General features: G+C 40.4%; 1 protein-coding gene across 1 annotated transcript in view; it reads left to right on the forward strand.

The window, feature by feature from the left end:
- Positions 1 to 20,552, forward strand: part of LOC143284760 (laminin subunit beta-1-like) — a 61,135-nt gene that overhangs the window by 20,222 nt on the left and 20,361 nt on the right. Inside the window, exons 5-11 of the mRNA XM_076591730.1 lie at positions 6,259 to 6,404; positions 6,968 to 7,088; positions 7,875 to 8,063; positions 13,737 to 13,916; positions 14,473 to 14,582; positions 18,793 to 19,008; positions 19,583 to 19,738. Of these exons, the coding sequence (XP_076447845.1) occupies positions 6,259 to 6,404; positions 6,968 to 7,088; positions 7,875 to 8,063; positions 13,737 to 13,916; positions 14,473 to 14,582; positions 18,793 to 19,008; positions 19,583 to 19,738 (1,118 nt within the window). The remainder of the gene's footprint in view (positions 1 to 6,258; positions 6,405 to 6,967; positions 7,089 to 7,874; positions 8,064 to 13,736; positions 13,917 to 14,472; positions 14,583 to 18,792; positions 19,009 to 19,582; positions 19,739 to 20,552) is intronic.

Below are 20,552 nucleotides of genomic sequence, written 5' to 3' on the forward strand. Positions count from 1 at the left end.
CATAATTTCAGTTTTGTTTTGCATATGATCTGTAACACACACACACACACACACACAGTTTTGTTTTGCTCACAATCTGTAACACACACACACACACACACACACACACACACACACACACACACACACACACATACACTTCCTGTCTCTGGTCTGAGCTCTCTTTCTGTGTGTGTGTGTGTGTGTGTTCAATGATTTATTCACAGTCACACATACTGACATTGTGACTGCTTTAAAAGATAATTAAAATAAACCTATCAAGTTAAAAATGGTCATTTGCATTCTCACGGGTTGTTGGTAGGAAACATGCCTGCAACCTTTCAGCTGCAAATTGAATAGCATCCAGTTGGTACTTAATTTTTTTTTATGGGAAAATGGTGGATACAGCATTCAACTGGTTACTGGATAAAAATTCAACATCAACAGGTCAGTGAGAAAGGGGTGGAAGTAACTTCACATCTCCTAGGCTTACATGTTCATTAGCAGCTTAAACCTAGTATGTGAATGCAGACAGTTGTCAGCAGTTTTCCTTTAGTTTATAAGTAGTTCACCAGAATGGACATATTCTTTTTTCCTTTTTTTTTCCCAACTAACCATGACAAAAGATCTTTTTCTAATTAAAAAAAAAAAAAAATCAAAAGTGCAGCCCTCATTCTCTTCTGGTTAACAACACAGTCATTCCTGTCTCCCAATCAGTGCGGAGCCTCGGTGTCAGTCTTGACCACAGTCATTTCAGCAACATATTTTCAAACATTTGCAGATCAGCTTATCTTGAGTTGCGAAGAATTAGTGCTATTCACCGTTACCTGTCTATGGAAGCAACCAAAACATTAGTCTGTGCGTTTGTTTTGTCTAGGGAATGATTACTGCAACTCTGTTATTGTCGGTGCTCCAAAAGCTTCACTTGATAAACTTCAGAGTTCAGAACAATGCTGCTTGACTTATTTTCAGATCCTCCAAATTTGAACATGTTACTCCTCTCTTCCACTCTCTCCACTGGCTACCAGTTTCAAAAGAATTGAAAACAAGCTTTCTGCTCTGATGTTTTCTGCCCTCTCAAGTTCTGGCCCTATTTACCTCTCTGACCTCCTTGAAGTGTACATTCCAACTCGTCACCTTCGTTCTGCTTATGGTACCAGGCTTTTAAAACTCCCTGTTGTTGAAAAGAAGCAACAGGGTCAAAGATCTTTTTCTTTCCAGGCTCCGTCATTGTGGAACAAATTACAAAAAAAATAGCTTCATTCTGTCTGCTCTGAAAACACATCTTTTCCAACAGCAGTAACAGCAGTTTTGGGTTTTTTTTTCTTTTCTTTGTTGTTGTTTTTTTGTTTGTTTGTTTTTATAAATCTGGGTGTGATCTGGTTTTGGGTGTATGTTTTGGTGTGGAGAGGCTGTTTGCCATGTGTGTGTGGGGTGTGTTGGTGGGTGTCTGTGAGTTCGTGTGCCTGGGTGCGTGTTGCAGGGATGCATTTTCTAGAGGGCGTCATGGATGGGTAGGTAGTTTCCAACGTTCAGTTGCATGAGTTTTTCACATACTTCCGTGTGTGTGAGTGGGTGAGGGTAGGGGGTGGAGGGGAGTATTGATGGGGAGGCAGGGAGTGGGGAATGAAATGTAAAGCACTTTGAGCAGTATTTCTGGAGAAATGTGCTATATAAATGTCCATTATTATTATTATTATTATAGTGGATGTAACAGATGTTCCAGTTGATTTCCTGAATTTTTTACCTTTACATTTCCTCCCCTCTTGCTTTTCATTCAGTTATTTCAGATTCTTTATTTGTTTTTCTCAATGCTGATGCAATAGAGCTCGCCCCAGCTCACTCATAAACAGATGTCACGCATGAGGCACTGCGGGGTCAGACAGGTGTGTGCTGTACCAATAAGGCCAATCCTCCTAAATCTCCCAACTTGTTGGCCAGGCCATTGAGGCCTGTACTGCAAAGTTGGCTTTGCTTTGGGTGTCAGGGAAGGAGAGCCTAAGCTGATAGTAGTGTGATCCTGTTAGGGCCAATCAGGACAGAGCAGCAAGGTTGGCAACCCCAGGCCATGGGAGAGTGTGTGTGTATGTGTGTTGGAGGAGAGGTGAGGATGGGGGTGAGGGAGAGGTGGAGGAGGGGGTGGAACAGCAGGCGACTGTCATCCCACTTCATTCAGCTTTTGTGTCACCATTCCCACAAGTCATTGTATGGGAAGGGGTTAAAAAAAAAAAAAAAAAAGAGAGAGAGAAAAAGAAAAGAAAAAGGGAAAAAAGGTGAACTGTGTTGACAACATAAAAGAGAAGAGTGTCAAGTTTAGTCACCCACAGGTGTTCTTTGTGTGTGTGTGTGTATGTGTCTGTCTGTCTGTTTTTGTATGCGCATATTTGTGTGTGTGTTTGTGTGTGCCTGTATGTCAGGAGAGCAAAAAGGACAATAGAGAGAAAGAGAGAGAGGGGGAGGGGGGGTGATTAATACATTTAAAATGAACAGAATAGCTTGAGAAAAGGTGCACACTGTGCTTCCATGTTATTCTTTCTTTGCTGAATGTGAAAGAAAACAGTGATAATGTCCCAAGATAAAACACAAATATGTTGAACACAAATATTTTGCTGTTTGCATTCAGCTGTTAAAGGAGGAAAATTAAGGTTAATGCATAGAAAAAGGGAACCATATATATGTAAAGATAAAGGAAGGGAAGAAGCGAGGAGTGAGACAGAGAGGATAGAGGAAAGGAAAATGTAAGGGAAGCAAAACAAAAAACAAACAATCTGAATGTTTGCCAGTGGTATATGAAGTTCAAATGTTGGTGCATTGCATACTCTTTTCTTTTGTCTCTCTTTTACAATAGCATGAAATGGGGGGTGGGGGGGAACCAAAACAAAAACCCATTGAAGATTGTTTTGTGAACAAAAGGCACAATATGATCACAGTCTGATCTTTCAGTCAACTGCAGTGACCCTTTACAGTTTATGGGTTGTGTGCACGCATGTCAGACCTTAAGACTCCAGCCCTGCCCTGACAGAAGAGGAAAAGAAATGGTGGGCAGATTTTCTATGGAGGGCTGCAGGCAGCCAACTGTTAAGAAGCAGTCTGCTGTTTGAATTTGCACTGTATTCTGTCATAGATTATCAAGTAATTATAAATGTTGATGGTATAATTATTGATCAGGTCCCAGCAGAACATGCCAGTTGCCTTTTGAATAAAACATTCACACTCACATGTCTGCATGCATGATTGCATACACACACATTCGCTTGCACACACACACACACACACAGACCTCACTTTTTTCTTTCTTTCTTCTTCTCCCTCAGAGATGAAGGGAAGTAGCATTTTGGTGGAGGGGGGAAGGAAGAGTGGGGACAGGGGGGGGAGCTGAGTAACCAGGCTGTAAGTGTAACTAATTGGGTGAGGCAGAGAAAGACAGGACCATTTTGCACCATGTGTCCATTGTTTGCTGTGTAAGTGGGGAGCAGGGGGAGATTTCCACTGACTGAGAGGAAAAGGAAGTGACACATTGAGGAAGGGTTCCCCATGCAGCAGGCAGGGGAAGCTCAGCCACAGTGTGTTTGTGTGGCTGTTGGTCTGGCACATGTGGCATGGGCCACTTCCACTGCAGGGGGGCACATCAAAGCAGACTGGGGGCAGGGAAATGATCAAGGCCAGGACTGAAGAGAGGGGGCAGTGATTCATAGGTGCGTGTGGTGGTGGTGGTCATGGTGTTCCAACCAGTTAATACCCCTACACCCTCCTCTCTTTCCTGTGTTCTGCCTTTCTTTCCTGTTTTGTGGTGGGCCCCCTCCAAAATGCTATTCCTGGAGACCAAAGCTTGTCCATCGGTATTTCCTTTCTCCTGTATTTTCTTTGCTTCCATATTTATGAATGAACCATAGATTCCGTCATAGATGCCATCAGAGAAATTTTCAAAGACGATGGGGAAGCCAACATGTTACTTTTTTCATGGGTACTGGGTTTCCTCTTTGTGTGTGTGTGTGTGTATGTGTGTGTGTGTGTGTTGTTTTGTTTTGTTTTGTTTTTGGGGTTGTTTTTTTGTGAATACACAGTCACTAATGTTGGAGGAATCTGAACACTTCATGTTATCTGAAAAACGCCTGTTCTCTCCAGATAGGCCAGCTACCATTTTTGACTCAAGTTTCAGAGCGTACCAGTACCACCCATTCCCCTTCATATTTCCATACATGTACCACCTCACCACCCTCTCACCTACTCACCCTTGATTTCTGTTGCTGTGCTTTGGAGTGGTGGGCAGTGATGATATTCATTTCCGTCCTCAACCTTTAAACACTTGAGTTGTTATTGCCCAGAACTCAATGATGACTCTTTGGTTGACAGTTACCATGTGCATCACAGTTCACACCAACTTTCATGAGCTAAGTGGATGAGACCTGATGGCCTTGCTCCATTTTAAGGCTGCAGTGTAAGGAGGGAACCATTTAGGTTGTAGAGAAGAAAACTCCTCCCTGGTTTTCAGCTGGAAAAACAAACCCAGTCTCTCTGTGATCTATGGCAGATGGTACTGTTGGCGCAGTTCTCTTTAAACAACCAACCAGCAGAGTTCATTGCTCTGTTAGACTCCTTTTTTTCTTTTTCAAAACCAATTCTTTTTTCTTTTTTTCTAAAGCCAGAGTTTGTATTTAATGCGTAAAATTATCTGAGGATGACCTTTCCCATACCATTAATGCAACAGTGTGTGTGTGTGTGTGTGTGTGGTGTGTGTGTGTGTGTGTGCCCTTTGAGGGCAATTTTGTCTTTCATAACTCCCTGCCTGTCTGTTTTTGGATGGGTGGGTGTGTTCATTCTTTTAACACTGTTTCACTCTGAGTGAGTGTGTGTAATAAATGCTTTGTTGAAATGATAAAGAATACTATTATTTGTGGATGAAATAGGGATACTTGTAGAATGACTTGGTTTATAAATGTGCTCATTGAACATTCTATTAATTGATGGTAAAATATAACTTGTTCGTTTGTGGGCTGCAACTCCCACGTTCACTTGTATGTACACGAGTGGGCTTTTACATATATGACCATTTTTACCCCGCCATGTGAGTAGCCTTACTCTATTTTGGGGTGTGTGCATGCTGAGTATGTTCTTATTTCCATAACCCACTGAATGCTGACATGGATTACAGGATTTTTAACGTGCGTATTTGATCTTCCTCTTGTGTATACACACAAAGGGGATTCAGGCACAAGAAGATCTACACATATGTTGACTGGGACATCAGAAAAATCCCCACCCTTTATTATTTTATTTTATTTTATTTTATTTTTTTTATAGATTATTCCACATATTGGAATATCATCAGCATCATTTAAATTATCATTGTTAATGTTATTGTAAATTTTTTTATTTATTTTATTTATGTGTGTGAACAAAGTGAATCTGTGTTTTGAATATTTATTGTGTTTATCGGTCTCATCTGATTGTAACTTTCTAATGTCTGATTTGTGTGCTTTATCTGTTCACTACCTTAAGCACATACAAAACTCTGCTGCCCGACTTGTCCTCCAAAGAAAAGATCAGAGCACATCATTTCTCTTTAGCAACATCTGCATTGCCTTCCTGTCTCACACAGAATGAAATGCAAGATCAGTAGTCTATGTATTGATAAATTTGCCTCTTCCTATCTCTGTAGCTGCCTTCACCTCTGCACCCCATCTCATTCTCATTGATCAGCTTCAAATCCACTCTGTTGCTGCATACCCAGTTCCAAACACTCCACAGTCGGCATTTGCTCTTTCTCTGTCTCTGGACTTTGCATTAGGAATGAACTTCCTCTTTTGCTTCATCATGTCTCTGCTTTCAACTCTTTAAATTTCAAGTCTGGCCTTAAAAGCCACCTCTTGTCAAAATAACCCCCCTCCCTCCATGCCCCTCCCTCCCCTGCCTCTTCTTGTCTTCAGTTTCCCCAACTTTGCATTTATATGTATTTTGATTTTTTTTCTTTGTGAAACAGATTTATTCATTCGTGTGAATGACTAGTGTGTAAGCGCTTTGATTTGTCTCTGCACAAGATTCAGCGCTCATAAATACTAATGATTGTTGGTATTATTATTACTATAACGATAGCTGAGCTGGTCGGCAAAAGAGACAAGGAATGATGCTTGGAAACCTTCTGACTGTGGGGAGAGATTGTTGTTTAATGGGGAATGATTGTAGTTTTCACTATCTGGCTTCATAATATATACTGTTTTTTAATGTCTCTTTCTCTGTCCTGTTGCTGATGATTATTTTAACCATGACTTTGTTTTACAGGTGACACACTGCTGGACTCCAGGTCAGAGATCAAAGAGAAGTACTACTATGCCTTGTATGACATGACGGTGCGTGGGAGCTGCTCCTGCTATGGCCATGCATCACGCTGTCTCCCTGTGCCTGGGTTCGAAGCTCGTCCAGACATGGTGAGTCATACTTTCCAAACTTTTTGTGTCTGCTAGAACCAGCTAAGCATAGATTGACTAACTTATGCAGGACCAGTACTATTTATTGCTTGTCCAGTTCCAAATCAGTGGGCTTGTATTGATTACATTTAGAATCCCTTTTCACTTATATGTCCTTTTTTTGTTTGGTTAAAAAAAATCCCTTTCTTGCAAGTCTGACATTTGAAGAGAGATGAAAAGTGCCATTTTTAGTTCTTTAATATCCACCATGTGGCTAATTGAAATCAGGGTGACTTTTGGAAAGCAAGATCCTCAGATGGATAGGAAATGTAAAGAAAGATGTACATCATAATATTTGTCTTCACCAACACTTCAGATGCTGCAAAGAGTAGACTGAAAGGAATTCATTAATGTATTTGAAGAATTCATGTATTTCTTACTGATTTACTAGAGGAAACAGCTAAGTTTTATCATTCAGAAATTGTTTGAACACAGTACTGTGAAATCAATAAAATGGAAAAAAAAGAAAGATTATAAATCCAATAAAGGTGCAGTCGGTTGATTGTATTATTGTTGTGAATTAGGTGCATGGTCAGTGTGAGTGCACCCACAACACCAAGGGCCTGAACTGCGAGATGTGTGAGGAGTTCTACAATGATCTTCCTTGGAGGCCTGCTCGTCAAAATCAACCCAATGCCTGCAAAAGTAAGCTTTTGTTTTTGTTTATTTGTTTTGAGTAAATGTTTATTTTTTTGATTACTCTGCAGGATTTTTGTTTGGAAGAGGGTGGTCTTTTTTTTAAATCGGCAATGTATGTTCATCTTTATACATGCACCTTGCATCAGTTGTCAGCTTTGCATTGTAGATACTGGCAGGTCATATCCATTGTAGAAAATTTCCTTGCATGATCATTTTCTGTAACAAAGGTCTGAATGATTTCACCAGAAGATGTTCAGCTGTTACCCTCCCCACATTCCAGTTAATGTGAAGATGAACCTGTCAGTGCTTTTTTTTCTTCTCACACTGTTGACCAGTGGTCTTACTATTTTAGTGGTGTAGTTTGATGATTTGCCAGTAGAAGAGTATTCTTTTTTCTTTTCTTTTTTTTTTCACTGTAACAATGGGCTATCAGTTTGATGATTTGCCAGTAGAAGAGTATTCTTTTTTTTCACTGTAACAATGGGCTATCCTTAATTGCATCCTCCCCTTTCCCCTCCTATCTGTGCAGCACCTCACCTCTGTCCTTTAAATATTCTGAGATGGAATGAACAGCTTGTGAGGATTAGAGTAGGAGACATAGAAAAGAAAATGTTACAGTTATAATTATTTTTTCTTTTGATCTAATGTTATTTTACTATTTTTCTGTTTGACCAGTCCTCTGCACTATCAGCCATAAGGAGTGAAGGGTTCATGTGATGCTTTCAAGAACAGCCATTTCTTCATGCTGCACTTACTTGTGTGGTGCTGAGTGTATATTTTTCCATTGTGCAGAGTGCAACTGCAACAACCATGCCACCAAGTGTCACTTTGATGCTGCCCGCTTCAAGTCGACTGGCTTTGTGAGTGGTGGTGTGTGTGACAACTGCATGCACAACACTGTCGGCGTCAACTGCCAGGAGTGCAAACCCCTCTTCTTCCAGGACCCACAGAGAGACATCAGGGATCCAGAAATCTGTCAGCGTGAGTGTCACAATTGAGAGTGCCAGTCCAGAAGTTTTCTGTTAACAGAAAAGTTTCTTTCTTTTTTAAGTACTCTGTTTGTCTAAAAGAATATTGTTATTATATACATTTCATTAGCTTCCCTTAAAAAAATACTATGTGTGTCTTAAAGAACATTGTTAGATTGAAGATTGTATATTTGTAGTCATTGCTTAACTGGTTCAGTGCCAGAGAATTTGTATTATAAAAGTGCTCTCCCCCTGTCAAGGAGTTTTGAGGATTAAGGGGTATTATTATTATTATCTTCTTCTTTTTTTAAAAATAGAAATCTTGTACAAAAAGTATTGGAGATATAGAATTAAAGTAAATGTTTTTGTGAAGGAAAATGAATACGAATTATGAATCTGGGCATTTTTTGGCCCAATTATTTTGATTAGATATAATTATTTCAGTGACTCTTGTAGACATGTAAGCGAATAACTGTCCCAACAATGGCAAACATGGGTCCTGTCCAGATAAAAGTCAATTATGTTCTCAGAAACAGAGCAGTCAAACTTTTTTTTAACACACCCCTTTAAAGAGGGAAGCTCTTTGATGACACTCATCCCCTCCTTACATTGGAGCCATTAAAGTGTCTGCTCCTCTGCAGAGAAGTTGGTCAACTGATCAGTGACAAAAAGCATGATTAAGTAAAAACACATAATTCCCATCCATTGTCTATAGATCAGTCCTAGGTTTTATACAAATCATTGATTATTGGTTATTATCCATTCCCACCAGTTGAACACTGTGAAATGACCTTATTGAGAAGAAAGGGGTCTTCCACCTGGCGTATGCTTATTTAGATAGTGTGTTTATAATCCAGACACATTACATTAACTGTTCAAAATTTGGTCATGTTAATTGAACCAAACTCTGATGAAGAAAAAAGCTGAACAGATGAAGGACATCAGTGGACCTCTAAAAGGCACTGAACAGGTTAATGTTTAACTTTTCCAGGAAAACTTTCCTTAATTTCTTATTTCTCTTTACCCTTGAAACTGGGGAATTGGTATGCAGAAAGTTATTTCTCTACGTGAGCATTTATGTTATCAATAATTGTAAAATAAACTTCAATACCTGTAAATATCTTGATCAGTAGATCTCAAGTTTGGTTCATGTAGTATTGCATGGAAGAAAAATGTTAAGGTCTGTAAAACAAGCTGTAAGTATTATATTGAAGGCTATGTACTATTAAAGAATGTAGACTAGTAGGGTTAGACAATTAGGTATTTAGGTGTCTTATATACCTGCTTGTCTGTCTTGTCAGTTTTTTCTTTTGTTTATGTGTTAGTTCAATTGACATATGTATGTCCTCTGTCCTTGTTATTGTGTGTATGTATCAATGCATGTTTGGGAACTTTTCTTGGGGCCTTCAATGCTAGAGTTGGCTCGGACTACATCTCCTGGGATGGAGTGATTGGAAAGCACGGTGTGGGCCACTGCAACCCAAATGGATTGCTTTTGCTTCAGACCTGTGCAGAGCACGAACTGCTGATAACCAACACAGTTTTCTGCCTCCCTACCCGTAACAGGACGTCATGGATGCACCCTCGCTCAAAGCATTGGCATCTCATCGATTATGTCATCATCAGGAAAAGGGATAGGCAAGATGTACGTGTAACAAAGACCATGTGCGGCGCCGAGTGTTGGACAGACCATCGCCTTGTAGTCTCGAAGCTGAATATTCGAATCCAGCCCAAGAGACGCCCCCAAGGCCAGAAGGCTCCAAAACGGCTCAACATCGCTAAGCTGAAAAACATCACCATCAAACAGTCCTTTGTGGAGCTGCTGGAAGATCGTCTGGAATCCGCCTCTCTGGACAACCAGAATGTGGAGTCTGACTGGAGGACCCTGCGTGAGCTGATCTATAGTACAACTTCAGAGACCCTGGGACCCATGACCAGAAAGCACAAAGACTGGTTTGATGAAAACTGTGATGAAATCAAGCAACTTCTGGATGAGAAACGCCGTCTGCATCAAGCCTACCTGAGCAACCCAAAGTCCACATCAAAAAAGGATGCGTACGATGCCATCCGCAGGACTGTTCAGCAAAAGTTACGCCAGATGCAGGATAAGTGGCAGAGTGACAAAGCTGATGAGATCCAGGGATATGCCGACAGGCACGATATGAAGAGGTTCTATGATGCCTTAAAAGAAGTCTACGGCCCCACATCCTCAGGATCATCCCCCCTCCTCAGTGCAGATGGGAATACCTTAATCACCGAGAAGGAGAAAATTCTCGAACGCTGGGCTGAGCACTTCAACAGTGTCTTAAATCGCCCTTCCTCCATAAATGATGAAGCCATAGACCGTCTCCCACAAGTCCCCATCAATGAAGCACTGGATGATCCGCCAACACTTCTTGAGACCCAGAAAGCAATCCGTCTGCTATCCAGTGGCAAAGCACCTGGCTCAGACTCCATACCAGCAGAGGTCTACAAGGATGGAGGCACTGTGCTGACTGAGAAGCTCCATCAGCTGTACTCACTCATGTGGAAAGAAGAGACAATCCCCCAGGATTTCAAAGATGCATCTGTCATTCACTTGTACAAGCGAAAGGGGAACCGGCAAGCCTGTGATAACCATCGGGGCATTTCCTTGCTCTCCATCGCAGGCAAGATACTTGCCAGGATCCAACTAAGCCGCCTCACAGCACACCTTGACCAAGGTCATTTGCCTGAGAGCCAATGTGGATTCCGGAACCACCGACATGGTGTTTGCTGCAAGGCAGCTGCAAGAGAAATGTCAGGAGCAAAATGCTGATCTGTTCTCCACCTATGTCGACCTCGCTAAGGCCTTCGACACCGTGAGTAGAGAGGGACTGTGGAAGATCATGGCCAAGTACGGATGCCCTCGGAAATTTATTTCCTTGGTCAGCCAGTTCCATGAAGGCATGCAGGCTCGAGTCCAGGACAATGGCGAAACATCTGCTCCTTTTGCTGTCACAAATGGTGTCAAGCAAGGCTGCGTCCTGGCTCCAACGCTGTTCAGCCTCATGTTCTCTGCAATGCTTACTGATGCCTTCAGAGATGGCGATGTTGGAATCGGCCTAAAGTACCGAACAGATGGCAAGTTGTTTAACCTCAGAAGGCTTCAAGCAAAAACGAAGGTCATGACAGACATCATCAGAGACTTTTTGTTTGCTGATGATTGTGCCCTCAACGCTGGATCTGAAGCTGACATGCAACTCAGCGTCGACAAGTTTGCCACTGCCAGCAGGAACTTCGGCCTTACCATCAGCACGAGGAAAACTGAAGTTCTCCATCAGCCAGCCCCAGGGAAACCCTACGTTGAGCCCAACATCACAGTCAACGGTCAGAGACTCAGTGCGGTGGAGCGGTTCACATACCTTGGCAGCACACTGTCACGAAATGCGACCATCGACGATGAAGTGAACGTCAGGATTGCAAGAGCAAGCGCAACTTTTGGTAGACTCAATGCAAATGTCTGGAACAGAAGAGGCATTAGTCTTGAGACCAAGCTAAAGGTCTACAGAGCAGTAGTTCTCCCCACACTACTGTACGCCTGCGAAACTTGGACAGTGTACCGACGACATGCCAAGAAGCTGAACCACTTCCACACAACATGCCTCAGGAAGCTACTGAACATCAAGTGGCAAGACAAGACCCCAGACACAGAGGTGCTCGCAGAAGCCACCCTTCCCAGCATCTTCACCATCCTGATGCAGTCCCAGCTTCGCTGGGCTGGACACGTGGCGCGCATGCCAGACCATCGGCTGCCCAAAAGGCTCTTCTATGGCAAGCTGCAACAAGGGAAGAGATCACACGGAGGTCAGAAGAAGCGCTTCAGAGATACTCTGAAAGTCTCTCTGAAAGCGTTTGATATCAACCCTACTCCTGGGAGGAATCTGCAGTGGACCGTGACAAATGGCGCGCGCTGCTGTGCACAAAGACGCCTAGTTGTGCGAGACCAACAGGACTGCTGCAGCTGTTCAGAAGAGGCAGGCCAGAAAGTCACGGGCAAACAAGCTCCCTGACAATGATATGCCTGTCTTTGTCTGCCCCAACTGTCAGCGAACATTTCGTGCACAGATTGGATTATTCAGCCATCTGCGCACTCACAGATAGATTCATGAGCATCCTCCCCCCCACCCCACCACCACCCTCCCCCCAACCCCCAGCTGGATGACAACGATGGTCATCATCGATCTCGATGGACACACCACCACCACATGTATCAATGCATGTTTGTTTGTATTTGTCTATGGAATTGCTGTTGCTTTTTCTTCTCCCTCTTCCCTCTTCTGTGTGTGTGTAACTGTGTTCTAGTCTTTATTTGTTTATTTATTTTGTTCTGTTTATCTTCTTAAAATATCTCATGTCTTAACCCTTTCGCCGCCAGGAAAATAAGATTTAAGTGAAATCTATTTGCCAGGGTTTTTTCACAAAAAACGGGTATAAATTTTCCAAAAATTCTGTGCTCTTTGTTATTGGAGAAAGACCCATAAAAGTATATATTTTCTGAAAGGTAAATGAATAAAGAATACAAAACACATGCTGTTTTCCCATTTTATATATTTTTAGTGACATGCTGTTGTTTTCAAATCAGTGTTTTGTTTTTTGTCACATTTTCAACTTGTTCATTACAAACATTAGTCAGGTAATTTGCACAAAAACATATTTTCTGGACAAATGGATATCTGCAAACACAAAATCATACTAGAACAACCACAATATATATATATTTTTTAAGAGATAGATACACAATACATTTTGACTTCTCCAAGTGATAAGATGGATGTGAGGCCACGCCCCCTCAGTCTCCACCCCCCTCCTCCTCACCCCTCTCACACGGTCACTTGATTCAGTTCTCATCAGACCGCGTTGGCTGCGTGCCAAGAATATCGCTCTGCTGCTAATTCGGTCATCTGTCGTCTGCTAACATCTGTACAGCCGGCATCACTCACTGACAGTCGCATCTTGGCCACTCTCTTGATTACTCCCTTTATTTTCTGTCAGATCGTCCTATAAATGTTCATCTCTATCTTCTCCTTCGAATTTACGCTTCAATTCTTTCTGAGCATCAGCTAAAGAAAGAAATCATGGTTGATTTAGTTCGTCACGATCGCATGTCTTGAGCACGGCGTCAGTCCGACATTTTGTTGAGCGAGCAAGGAGAGAAGTCAGGCAAACACTTGGACAGTGACCCAACCAAAACGTTCAAATAAAGGACTGCTTCATGACGTAGATGGGGTTTCTAGCTATGAATAGAATCTAGAGAGATTCCCCAGGCTAAAGCTACCACTATTTTTGCCAAGGAAGTGAATGCAAACCAGGGAAAAGTCAGAATATTTCGATGACGAGTTATCTCGTCATGCAGGCAGCGAAGCATACATGCTTGTCATAACGAGTTATCTCGTCATGCAGGCAGCCTAGGGGTTAAACAGTTGAAAAGGTAATATGTTAATGCTCTTTTGTGAGAATGATAATTTAGGTATTTTTTATTGTTTTTTTATTTTTTGTTTTTTGATATAGGTATTTTTGTATGTTTTTGTACATGGTCACATGCTGAGCTGCTGTGCCATGTAATAACTGCATTTTATTATACGCTGTAATAATCTAAGTGAATATATAGCATGTAAAACTTGAGTAAATAAGATATGTCACTAATGGTAACTTTCCACTGTTTCAGCCTGTGACTGTGACACATTTGGGTCGATGAACCAGGGAATCTGTGAGAGTATCACAGATGAGCTCCTGGGCACTGTGGCTGGGCGGTGCATCTGTAAGAAATTCGTCACAGGTGATCGCTGTGACACCTGCATCGCCAACTACTGGAATCTGAAAGAAGACAACCCTGATGGTTGTGAGCGTAAGTGTTGGACTTGGGATTTGGGGAAAGGAGTATATCTGGTTTGTTAGAAAGTCTGTTTATAGTGCAGCCAGTTCTGAAAAGATGTATGTATATTTGAATTGATAATATATGAGGTGTCTTTTTTTTCCATTTGTTTAGAGGTAAATAAGGAGATTTTATACTCAGTAACAATATACTTGAAATGTTTATGTAAAAGTTTCGTTTCCTATTATGTAAAGCTTAGATCTGTATTTGTGCACACGTTTAGTGTTGCACAATATATCTGGTACTGGTAAATGGCAAATTCATGGATTTATGTTGTTGTCATCACTGAAAGTTTAAAGCATTTTCAGTTTTTTACCAATGGACTTTTAATGATAGGTGGTTGGAAGTTTTTTTGTTTTTGTTTTTTTATATTACTGAAAGATTTTAAAACATATTCTGTCAGAAGAGGATAAGTGATAAAAATAATACTTACAAATGAGTTGTGTTTCTGTAATACAGAGAAAACTGTTGAAGGTTGTGAGGAAGATATCACAGTGCAGTGGACTGCATTTTTTTCTGGTGTGTGCAGAGTGCACCTGTAACCCACTGGGGACCATTGGTGACATGGGCTGCGACCAGGAGACTGGCATCTGTCGCTGTAAACGTTACGTCACCGGCAGGAACTGTGATGAGTGCTATGTGAGTGATTGTGTGTGTGTTGTAGACAGCTGTTTAGTTGATGGGTGGAGACTGTGATGAGTTTGTCATTATAACAGATCCCTTCCTGTTCAAAGGGAGACCAATGTGCAGGTGCAACAGCCAGATGGTTAACCATTATACACCTAACTCGCCCAATGTCGGCTTGCAGTTTAACACCCGCACCCGCCCGGTACCGCTGTCTAAACACGTGCTAACTACGGACGCAGCCATTGTTGTTTACATAAACGAGACTCTCACGAGATTCACAGCCCTTGTTTTCGGCACTTCATGCCATGCATTTTGCATTTTCAGAGTCTGATTTGCTTGAATTTTGACAGATTTGTGAATTTTTAAAGTTGCAAGACAAGTTTGATGATTGCCGAGAGCTTTAGTGTAACCTGAAAGCCGATTCTGAAGATTACTTTGAACCGTTTTAGTGATTTTTGCATGAGAATCTTGTTAAAATCGATTGAACTGAGTGACCTAGATATCAACTGATGGAGTTTTCCCGACAATGAGAGTGAAGTTGGTCACTTGAATGTGAATCGATCACCGGACCTCCGAAATCATGAATCAAACGCCGGACCTCCAAAATCGATACTGTCATTGATTTAGTCTTGATTTCACTGATATTTATTGGCGTTCTGCACAATCTTCCTAATTGTGCTTGTTCAATGGAATAAATATACTACTGATCTTGTAAAGTTTTGCCAAAGTTTTGAAGTTTCAAAGTTGCAAGATGAGTTCGATGACTGTCGATCGTAGTAGCGTAATCCGAAAGACTATATCTGAAGATGATTTCTTCGTGATAATTTTGTCTATCATACTGAGTGACCTAGACAGCCACTGACTGAGTTTTACCGGAGATTAGAAAAGAGAGATAAACCACTCGCGGCAGGCCCCTTCTTACTGTCTATAACAGTGCTGAAGCCATTTTGGGGCACACACGCAGTGCGGAAGGGTGGGGGTAAATCACCCTCTCCTTCCCCACCTGAATGAAACTGGTCGGTTCTGATGGTTCAGCTGCAGTAAAACTCGAAAGTTAAGTTATGCCTGGAATTTCCCACGTGTAGTAAGATTCGCTGTATACAATGAAAACCGATTCATTTTTGCTTGGTTTTTAGCACGTTTGCATCTGCTTGAATGTAGATAATATAAAAAGAAAATAAAGCAGCTCCCCCCACCACCAACTCCCCCCACCCCCCACACCCCCAGCGCAATGTTGCACATGAGAAAGACAGTTATAAATTATTGAACTGCGTTTTCGTAACGCTACTTTTTCTTCACACTTTCTGGTTTACATCACCATTTCTTCAACAACAAAAAAACAACAAAAATATATATATATATATCAAAACATAAAACACATATTCAGCTCTGTCTCTCTTCTAACATCTGTCTATACATACATACATACATACATGAATACATACATACATAATTTCATATAGATCTATCAGTATGTATAAATCTAAATCTATCTATATGTACATAATCATATATATAATTCATATATATACGAACGCTTCATGTTGCCCGAGCAGACCGTTGTATTGTGCTCTATCTCTCTCTCTAAGTCTCTGTCTCTCTCTCTCGGGAGTTTTACATGGCTGTTAAAAGCATCTACGATTCTGTACTTGTATGTGTTCGTGACAAAGGAATTTATTCAGACTTTTTTCAGTGTCCAAGAGGGGGTTAAACAAGGTTGTATGCTAAGCTCACAGCTGTTTTCCTTTTTCATCGGTGAATTGGCAGTGGAGTTATCAAAGAAGGGGGGACATGGAATACAAATGATACCTGGTGCAACAGATTTGCTCTTAATGCCATTTGCTGATGATGTTGTTCTCTTGTCTGACACACCCATAGGGTTACAAAATCAATTAAATGCCCTTAAGCAAGAAACAGACAGACTACAACAAACAGTGAATCTTGATAAGACCAATATTATAGTTTTCCACAATGGAGGTCATCTTTCGACTCGTGAAAAATGGTGCTGTGGTGATAGGGAAATAAAAGTAACCAATACATATAAATATTTAGGAATGTTATTCACAACAAAATTGAGTTTGACATCTGCATGGGATGAAGCAAACAGAAAAGGGAAAAAAAGGTGTAATCCAAATTATAAAATCACTCAGGAGACTGCGTTCGACTGACGCTTTCCTTTAGTTTGGGCGGGGGCAAAGGCAGCTCATGAATAATGAATGCGTGTCGCGGCGCAGGCTGCCTGGCTTCAGCAATTTCTGCAAGTGGTTTATCTCTCTTTTCTAATCTCCGGTTTTACCAATATTGAGAGTGCAGTTGGTACTTGAATGTGAATCGATCACTGGACTTTGAAATCATAAATTGATCACCAGACAGTTGGAATTGATACTGTCAGTCATTGATTGCACTGATACTTATTGGCATTCTGCACAATCTTCCTGATTTTACTAGTTACATGGATTCTATTTTTTTTTTCATTGTGGAAAAATTACATGTGAGGTAGGTTTGTTGTTTGTTTGCTGTTGTTTTTTTCCTGACCATTATAGGAAAACACACCATCCCTCAAAATGAAAAGAACATAAACAAGAAAGGCAAGGCCTTTAAGACTCCCTTGTGATACACTTTTTTTTTTTAAATCCAAGCTATTTATGTATTGAGTATAATGCATTTACTGTTATATTTATATTTTTTGTATTCTCTAAACTTGGCACGTTGACCTGATATTCGACCCAACAAAAGATCTGTCATTATTATCATTTTTTGTTCAAACAGGAACTTCTTTTGCTAAGCATGGAAGTTTTATTTATTGCAAACGTTTTGGTGTAGACAGTAGAACAAGGGAAATTACTCTGCTGGGGAACTTAGTTTGCTTTAAACTGATCTTTCTCATCTTAAATATTACATTTTTAAATTATACTCAATACATAAAAAGCTTGGATTTTTTTTAAAAAGTGCATCACAAGTGAGTCTTGAAGGCCTTGCCTCTCTTGTTTCAAAATGTAATGTTTAAGATGAGAAAGATCAGTTTAAAGCAAATTAACTCCACTAGCATTACAGAGTAATTTCCCTTCTTTACTATCTGCATCAAAACGTTTGCAAAATAAATAAAACTTCCATGCTTAGCAAAAGAAGTTCCTGTTTGAACAAAAAATGATAATAATGACTGCTCTAGCTGTTGGGTCAGAATATCAGATCAAAGTGCCAAGTTTAGAGAATACAAAAAATATAAATATAACAGTAAATGCAGTTTGCATATAATGAGGCTTCATTCTTTTCTTTTTTTTGTGCCCATCCCACAAGCGCAATATTGTTTTAAACAAGATGACTGGAAAGAACTGAATTTTTCCTATTTTTATGCCAAATTTGGTGTCAACTGACAAAGTAGTTGCAGAGAAAATGTCAATGTTAAAGTTTACCACGGACACACAGACACACACACACACACACAGACACACACACACAGACAACCGAACACCGGGTTAAGACATAGACTCACTTTATTTACACAAGTGAGTCAAAAATCAGCATGTTCATGAGCCTGGAAACAAAAATTCTTCTGCAACTTTATTATGTGTAGAATGCAGGAAAAATAAACATGTGCAACAAAAGAAGGTAATTATATTTTTAATCAATGTTTATAATTACCCACTATTGAAAAGCGCAAAAGTTATTCGCCATGGCTTGGGATTTCAGGGGTGATTAGTGCTGAGCGACCTGAGGGTAAGAGGGTTAAAAGTGTTGGACTTCCAAGGGTATGATCCCAGTATAAGCACCTGGTGGACAAAGTGACAGATCCCTTCCTGTTCAAAGGGAGACCGACATGCAGGTGCAACGGCCAGATGGTTAAGAGTGTTGGACTTCCAAGGGTATGATCCCAGTATTAACACCTGGTGGACAAATTGTGGAGATAAGATTTTTCATTCTTCCAGGTCAACATATGTGCAGGCTTGCTGGTGCCTTAATCCTTTACTAATGAAATCATTTATATTTTCAGATGATGTTTTGGTGTTTTTTTGTGTTGAAGAAAAATATGTATTTGATTTGTAAATGTATTCAAAATGATGTATAACATTCTGAAAGCACCTGTGAACTTTTTTTTTTATATGTATAGAAATAGTGTTTGGTTCACAAGTGGTTGTCACATTTTACTTTTTGTTTGTAAAAAGAACTTGACTGCTGTTGTTCTGCAAAAACTTGGCAGTAACTTAATTTGTGACTGTTGCAGCCTGGGTTTTACGGGCTCAGTGAGTACCAGTATGGCTGCTACGCGTGTGAATGTGACATTGGAGGAGCGTTGCGTTCAACATGCGACCAGACAAGCGGACAGTGTGAGTGCCGAGAGAACACTGTGGGCAAGCAGTGCAAAAAGGTGGACTCTGGATTCTGCTACGCTCATCTTGACCATCACATCTTTGAGGCTGAATATGGAAAAGGAAAAGGGGTAAGGTGATTACAAGGACAGCAGCATTTGACAGTCAATATTTTTGATGAGTTAAGTTACAAGGAAACAGTCACTGATTGATTCATATTTCTGTATATGTGTGTGACAGGATGTGTGGGAGCCTAAAGGGAGGCAACTGCTTATTGATACAAACATCTATGTGTATGTAACGTCAAATGCTAATGTCTGTGTGAGTGAGCTATCCAAAGGGGAGTAACTGCTCATTTATACAAACATTAATGTGTGTGACGAATTCCAAAGTGCATGGGAGAACTTACTAAAGGGAGGTGACTGCTTATTGGTACAATTATGTGTGTGTGTGTGTGTGTGAGAGAGAGAGAGAGGCTGAATGCCAAAATGTATGAGAGGGAGCCTATCTAGAAGGAAATAATGTTCACTGATAAAAATATGTGTGACAATGCCAAAGTGTATGTGAGTGAGCTATCCAAAGGGAAATAGTTACTTATTGATACGTATATATGTTGTTGACAGATTGTGAACATGTATGTGAGAGAACTATCCAAAGGAAGTATGGGCTTATTCAGTTATTGATACAAATGTCTGTGTGTGACAGAACGCCAAAGTGTATGTGAGGGAGCCTATCAAGGGCAGCTCCTACTGGACGGGTCCAGGCTACATGAAGGTGATGGAGGGAGACAGTTTGGAGATTTCCATCACCAACATACCCTTCAGCACATACTATGACTTTGTCATCCGATACGAACCCAGGGTAAGTTCTGTGACTTAGTTGCTCTCTGCGAATGAATGTGGTCCCCAGATCTAGTAGTCCTTTTCTAAAGAGTGCAAGTGAGTTAAACATGTTCAGATTTCTTTTCTGCCGTTAAAAGTTTGTGGTTCTAAAAGCCATTTACAATATATCTGTGTTGTCAGATTGGTTTAATCGAAATATGTGTATTGTTGCGGTAAAGAATTGATGTGAATTAGTCCTCTTTTTTTTTTCTTTTTTTTTTTTTTAACTGATCTGAGTTTTGAAAAAGGACCAGGTAACCACAGATTCAAAAATGAAGGAGAATGGGTTCAGATTTCTTTCACAGAAATTTTTTTTTTCTTCTTCGTATGAAAAGTTCGTCTGTTTGTGTTTTTGTTCTTAAATCTTCATCTTTTAAAAAAAAAAAAAGATCTGGTGTGATTGGTTGAATAATTCGTGGTTTGTCTCTTTCCTTGAAAGCTGCCTCGAGGATGCCGGTAAAGTTTCTGTTCTTAATTGTCATTTACTTTGTCACCTTTTTAAGTTTGTAACTGGAGTTTGCTTCATTGTCTTTCTTTGTATCTCTCTCTCTTTCTTTCTGTGATTGCTTGGTTGCTTCTGTTATTTTCTTTTTGCTCATCCAAAATGTCACAGAAGAAAAAAAGATATGTGTAACTTTCTTTCAGCATATATGTGGATGGTCATTTTCTAAAAGAACAATTGTATGGCATGTCTTGATGTTTGTCCACTGATTTTATTATAAAATTTTTTTTTTAAAGGTGGAGTTAATGGACATTGTTGATTATCATTGATTTTGTTGTGTTGTTCACAATAT

Source organism: Babylonia areolata, chromosome 8 (assembly GCF_041734735.1).
Source record: "Babylonia areolata isolate BAREFJ2019XMU chromosome 8, ASM4173473v1, whole genome shotgun sequence".
Lineage (NCBI taxonomy): Eukaryota > Metazoa > Mollusca > Gastropoda > Neogastropoda > Buccinidae > Babylonia > Babylonia areolata.